Here is a 7,451-nt window from a genome sequence, read left to right on the forward strand (position 1 = left end):
ATATAAGGGGCATGCCGTCTATGTAGGCAAGGTAGGTAGTGCCTACTTTGGATAAAATAGATCAATAGCAACATTTTCCTTTCATGGCAAAATATGCACCTAATTCAATAAAATGATGAAGGTTACTGTGATTACAATGTATAAAATGCAAAATATTTTATTTTTTTATAGATAAGGTAGGCATAATTCGTCCCTGCTTTTCAATCTCAATATTTAAGCTACACAAAACTGCTGTAGTACACATGCTGTGTACATTCCTACAACAACGTTTTTTTTATGTGCTATAAAGGCAGAAGTAAATCTGCCTACATCTCAGTTGCATGCCTGTGTTTCGCTTATTTTTTGTGTGTTTTACTGCATAAAGGTCACCAACTGCCTACCCTGAATAATTACTGACAGCACGTGCTTGATATATATATGACTTATCATTGTCAGCTTTATCTTGTATCTGAGAATTTTGTTTCTTCTTTGCTGAATACTTCCTTTATATTAATAGCATTGGTGATTCTGTAGACCAATTCTTGCATGAAAGAGTTGATGGCATTGACTTCGTGGTAATGTTGGTGGAAGATGAGGTTGATTTTATCAAACCTTTCTCCGGGTATTTGATTTCTTTCTTTTCTCTTCTGGTGGCTTTGAAGTTTTTTGGTTCAACAACAAAAATTATGGTCTTATGTTGTTGTCATTTCAACCTTGCTGTATAGCTGCAAAACCTGGACATCACTGTGACATGCAAAAATGAGAATGCTTTCACTAGCAAAAGCTTCATTCAATCTTGAATATCAAATGGTAACACTCTGTAACCAACAACAAAGTCCTGGAAAGCATCAAATTGGTGCAGTATTTCTGAAATGTTTTTGGTCCCATGCATCATTTGATTAAAAAGAAAAGGAAAAAATGGACCCTACTATGAATGGACTAAGTATATAGCACACGCACACATATATATATTCAAAAGCAGTTTTAATTAAAACTTGATTTCAAGATTTATAGTCAATCTTATTTACTTATGCTCCATTCTAAAGTCTCATACCCTACTAAAATATTGCCATGCCCCACCTCAAGAAAAAATTGCTCGTGTGTTTTCCCCATTTTGATTTTTTAAAGCTGGAAAGTATGATTTGAAGTAGATTTGACAGTTATTTCAAGCTGGCTCAGTCACAATGTAGAGGCTGTTTACTTAGCTTGTAGTTTAAGTAGGTATTACTGTAAACAGTGGCCGCACTATAGAATGTACAAGTGTAAATGTATACTTTTAATTTGGAAAAAATCCTTCCAACAAGAACAAAAAAATTTCATAATAAATAGTAAAATGGAAAAGAAAAATACCCACAAAAACCAAACAAAAAAAATCATTGTAAAAATCATTGTAAAAATCATGTTATCTTTTACTGGTTTCAGTCTTTAGACTGCGGCCATGCTGGGTCACTGCCTTGAAGAATTTTCAGTCAAATGAATCGATCCTAGTACTTGTTTTTTAGCCTATTGGTCTGTTTTATTGAACTGCTAAGTTACAGGGATGTAAACAAACCATCACTGGTTGTCAAGTGGTGTTGGGGGACAAACATAGACAGAAAGATACACACACCCGCACACATATATGTATATATATATGACAGGCTTCTTTCAGTTTCTACCTACCCATTCCACTCACAAGGCTTTGGTCAACCTGAAGATATAGAAGACACATGCCCAGTAGAAGACACACACAGTGAGACCTAACCTGATACCATGTGGTTGACCACACAACCATATCTGCACCTTAAAAGGAATAAAAAATTCTTTCTACTCACCAACAGAGTATCGGAACCACCAACAATACTTAGACCAAGACCACAATAGCCTTTGTCAATTTCAATATAAGTTTCTTCTCCAGGAACAACGGGACATGTTAAGGGATCAGATTGTGGCCCTGTCGTTTTAGGGGAAGAAACCCGTGGATCAGTGCTGGAATCACCTGTAATTAACAAAGACATCACTTCAATTATTATACAAGGGGTTTTCCTTTTTGTTTTCCAGACATTTCACAGGAAAATAACAACATAAATACCAAAATATTCATCTTTTACTTTTTACTTGTTTCAGTCATTAGACTATGGCAATGCTGGAGCACTCCCTTAAAGGATTTAGTCAGAAAAATTGTCCCTAGTATTTATTTCTTTTAAATCTGGTATTCTTTCAGTCTCTTTTACCAAACTGCTAAGTTATGGGGACATAAACCAACACCAGTTGTGAAGTGGTGGTGGTGGGGAGCACACACACACAATGGTTTGTTTACATCCTTGTAACTGAGCAGTTTGACATAAGGGCCTGATAGAATAAGTACCAGACTTTAAAAAAATTACTGGGGTTCATTTGTACGACTAAACTCATCAAGGCAGTGCCCCAGCATGGCCACAGTGCAATGACTGAAACTAATAAAAAGACTGAAGCTCTAATATGATGACAATTCCATGTGGTGCTGTCAGTGAAGAAAAATACTGCAAAATGTTGGAACGTTTCACAAACAATGCCTCATATATTGTCTCTTTAAAATGTTTCTTTCCTTTTTTCAGATTCAAAATGTTATCTTTTTACTGCATTTTTCGTGATTCCATTTTGAAAAGTAAGTTTGATTAGTGTTGTTTTCTTTTGTCTACTTTATATTTGATATTAACAACTTTTTTGTTTCACTTTATTTTCAAATTTCTTTGTCATTGTTAATAAAATGTGACATCTTTACATTGGTAAAAAAAATGAAAAAACTTTGATATAATGTTTAGAGATGTATTTATTTACTCTGTGGATAAAAAGAATTAGGATTGAATTCATCAACAGAGTATTTATCATGGAGATGGATTTGCCAAAAGCCAACGCAGTTAGCACAATGGCAAGCTTACTAATCCCTTTGCAATGGAAATCAAGTATGTCCACTCAAAATTTCATACTCTTAACTGCAGAAAGCATTTTTTATATATCAATTTATCTTTTGCTAAATAATGTCATGCTTGAAATTATTTTTTGTTGAGATATGTTCTGGTGCCATGTTAAAAGCACTTATGCCAGTGCCACATAAGAAGCACCCAGTACACTCTCTAAAGTGTTAAGAAGAGCATCCAGCCATAAAAACCATGCCAGAACAGACAATGGAGCCTGGTACAGGCCCCATGCCTTACCCCATGTCCAACCATCCAACCCATGCCAGCTATGTTCTCTCCCTGTTTCATAACTGATATGTTCCCATACTTTGCTATGTTTTCCTCAGTGATATCTTCCCCTCTCTAAAATTTGTAAACATTCTTGCCTTGTTTTATAACTTGTATCTTTCTCATTCTTGTCATGATTTCCTCCAGCTATAAAGTCTTTCAAGTCTCTCTCTCTCTGTCTGCCTCACTATCTATTCACTATCTTACTGTTATTTCTGTTTCCTGAGGTGAAGCTGGACATTGTTTATCCACAATGCATCCACCCATACCTACCTGAAATTTATAAACCGGAAACCCCTACAGGGCTCTGCCTCACTTCTGTACCAGAAGATTGCATATCTCCCTCACCCTCACCCCCATCACCACCAATCATCCACACTACTGCATGTACCAAAAGGAGATGTGTTACTTAGTAAATTAACAAACCACCTTTCTTTCTATATGTAATGTACTAACCAATAGTGGTTCATTTACTTAATTTAAACATTGACCTATAATAAAGCTTATATTTACAATACTCATAACACTTATGTTTATAATGCTTACATTACACTCACCCCTAATAGGGGCAACAGTTTTAATATGTTTGAATGATGGTAGGTTAAAGCAAGAGCAACTTCTAAATCAGACTGGAGTCTGGTGCAGCTTTCCAGCTCTGGTCAAACCATCCAACCCATGCCAGCATGGACAATGGATGCTAATTGATGACAATGATAATGTACAGGTACCTGTATTTCATTTAAATGTTAAAATAAAACACCTGTAATATATTTAGGACAAATTTACTAATAATGTACATAGCACTATGATCAATATACTAATGAGGTATTTGATATTACGATGAATTTACCAAAGTTGTATTTAGTGTGACTGTCGAATTTCCTGCTTCAAATTAGGTTCTTTCTTGGAAATTAAAGAGCCAAGTTCTTTTTAAATTGAGAAAAATAATAACAATCAACACCCCAACCATCATCACCATCACAATCATCATAACTATTTCCACCATGACCACCATTATAACTATTTCCATCACCACCCTTATCACAATTATCAGAACTGTCTGCATCACCACCACCACTACTATCATCAACATCATCATCATTGTTGATGCCATCAGTATTACCATCCAGGTAGTTAAAAAATAACTAAACCAGTCCTTGAATCAATCCCACCATCCATATTTTCTCACAATGCCACATTTAGTAGCAAACTTTACTCTGTCTTAATGTCCTTCTACTTACGCTAATTAATTATTTAATCAATTCTCTTCTTATCCAACCCATTCTTTGTTTATTTTTTCCCCCTGTTGTCTTTCACTTAATAGATTTTACTCAATACTAGAAATTGTTACTGTAATTATTACAAATGCGATTGTGAATGAGGTTCACCACCACCATACTCACAAGCAGCCTCATTCCACCCCTCTCTCAACATTTTCTTTCTTTCCTTCCTTCTCCTCTCTCTCCTTTCTCTCATACCTTCTTCTTTCCACCTTTTCCTCCTATCTCTCATTACTTTTGTCTTTTTTGTTCCTCCTCTGTCCCACCTCTCCTTATATATCTCTCATATGCTTTTCCATCAATTCTTTCCCTTTTCCCCTCTCTCGCCCTCTCCTCCCCTCATATCCAATTTTCTTCTCTTTTCTCTAATATCCTTTTCTTTCTTTCTTATCCCATTCTCTATTACTTCCATCCCCAAGTAAAGTTAACAATCTCTCCACTCTCTCTCTCTCTCTCTCTCTCTCTCTCACACACACACATTTTCTGTCCCATAAAATTGACAACAGCAGACTTAGACCAAGCAAACAGTTTCTTCTGAAAGGAGAAACAAAAAGTCATACTAAACTACATTTCTTATTTCCACTCCCCAACCCTGAAAGTTTTATCAAGGGGTTAGAGCAGGGGGATTAAAATGGCTAAACACACATTAACCAATCTGAAAGAAACACTGACCAGTCTTGCGCTGATCAAACAGCTCTAGTGATATTTTAAGACCTAGAACTTCTGAAAACACAACCAACTTCGGTGTTTCAGTGTTTACAACACCAGTGACTTGTTAATCACTATTTTTCTGTATCAATAGAGATGAAATCTGTCTAAGCATGTAGTGATAGTGAATACTTGTTACTGATGATACACAACTATGCAGAAATCCCAGATTTAGCAATTCCATTACTACTTCTGGATGCTTTATGTATGTTACTGATAGTTCTGTACTTTTTAGCACTATACATCTGTAGGAGCCCCTCTCAGTAGAGGGGCTTGCATGGACCAATGTCGCTGAGAGCAACGCTGTCAGGAGTTTTAAACTCCTTGTAGATTCACCCTTGGTGACAAGGTTGAAGACAAGGACCCAAACTAAGTGCAACCAACCCCCACAAAGATCCTAATGGTAGAATAAGTGGATGATGATTCCAACAGGTCTCAATGCTTGAACCAACAGATGAAGAGGGCTATACATGATGGATGTGCTACAGAAGATGTTGCTCGAAACTATAACTGGGTGAGTGGCAGGCTGTTGCAATTTCATAACTGGATCCTGCATGTCTCATTCCATATGTGCTACAGTGGAAGGTTATGAAATCAAGTATGTGAGCCACTTCTTGGCAAGTTGAGCTCCACTTTAAACAAATCCATGCCACTGGCACTTTCTTCTATGCTATATGAGATACTTTCTCAAAATGAATACTGTAGTGTTGAGGCTTTCTTAAAGTATATTCATGTTGAGTAAGATATTCAGATAGCTATTCTGAACTAATACAGATTCAGTCTAATAGCGAATGAAGAGATTGTGTCAAGATACCCACAAGGCATTTTGTCCTTAATTCCACCAACTCTCAGCTAGCAATAACAATATTTATGGCTTATTTTGCCCAGTAACAAGATCTTTGGAGAGAAAACATTAAGAGGTGAGGGAGGTGGTGTGTGTCGATCGATTGTATTGGAGATCTTAGTAAATTGTTTTATATTGACTCTATTAGGATAAAAGACAAACATTAGAGTTGGTAGGATGTGAAACACAATGGATGACAGTGACATGAAGGGGAAAGAATGATGAAGATGAAGGAGAAAAAAAATAACAGAAAAATAACAAAGAAAAACATCAAAAAAGGAACCAGAAAAAAATACTGAGACATACACACACATAAATATATATACATACAAACGCACACACATTCACAGAACTGCAAATACACATACACAAACATATATATGCTCACATATGCATACATATATATACATATGTATACTCACACATATATAGATATATATACACAAATATTTATATATATACACACAGACATACACACACATAAATATATACACATACAAACACACACACATTCACAAAACTGCAAATACACATACACAAACATATATATGCTCACATATACATACATATATATACATATGTATACACACACACACATATATAGATATATATACATATGTATACATATATATACAAATATTTATATATATATACACAGACATACACACGTATATCCATTTATACAAATATGATACACTATTACACACACACATACATGAGATTAGAAGAGTAATGTCTGTGATTAGAGTCAGTAAACAATGATCAAAAATACTGGAACAGCCATTGTTACTGATGTAAGAACTGAGTGTTTTGTCAGTGGCAACAACAACCACCATCTCTCTCTACACACACGCGCAAAAAAAACCTTACCAGAATCAATACTACTACACACCTACACACCATGCATTTCAGTCAAACAATGCCATTGAAGATAAGTTTTGAATTATATATATTTTATATTGCAGGTTTGAGAACAACAGCATTGTTGGTTCCAGGTTTCCAATGGGTCAATCATTGGCCCACTGTATGTTACAATGGTGATAATGAAAAGGGAGTGTGAGAGTGTAATTTGGGTGAAGTAAAAACCACAAGATACTTTCCATGCAAACACACCAGTTTATTTGATTTTCTTGCAAATATTTACATCTTTTGCTGGAAAAAATGCACGCACACGCACACACACATATATATATATTTATTTATTGTGCTTTTAATTATAAATTTTTGCTATATGTGACAGTGGATTTTCATCGATGCGTTCATGAACCTTGGTTCTTTTCCCTAAAACTATATATTTATATATATTTTATACTGTGAAACTTAATTAAAATTTAATTTTTAATAAATTGATTTTAAATGAGTTTTTACCTGTAATTTTGGATTTTATCCCTAATATTATTATTATTATTATTATTATTATTATTATTATTATAT

The 7,451-nt window shown here is 34.9% G+C and overlaps 1 protein-coding gene across 1 annotated transcript in view; it reads right to left on the reverse strand.

Moving 5' to 3' along the window:
• The window catches only part of LOC106879044 (multiple PDZ domain protein), a 293,438-nt gene that overhangs the window by 51,963 nt on the left and 234,024 nt on the right, over nt 1-7,451 (reverse strand). Inside the window, exon 19 of the mRNA XM_014928462.2 lies at nt 1,794-1,957. Within this exon, the coding sequence (XP_014783948.1) occupies nt 1,794-1,957 (164 nt within the window). The remainder of the gene's footprint in view (nt 1-1,793; nt 1,958-7,451) is intronic.

The sequence above is a fragment of the Octopus bimaculoides genome, chromosome 23 (genome assembly GCF_001194135.2).
Source record: "Octopus bimaculoides isolate UCB-OBI-ISO-001 chromosome 23, ASM119413v2, whole genome shotgun sequence".
In the NCBI taxonomy this organism is placed as follows: domain Eukaryota; kingdom Metazoa; phylum Mollusca; class Cephalopoda; order Octopoda; family Octopodidae; genus Octopus; species Octopus bimaculoides.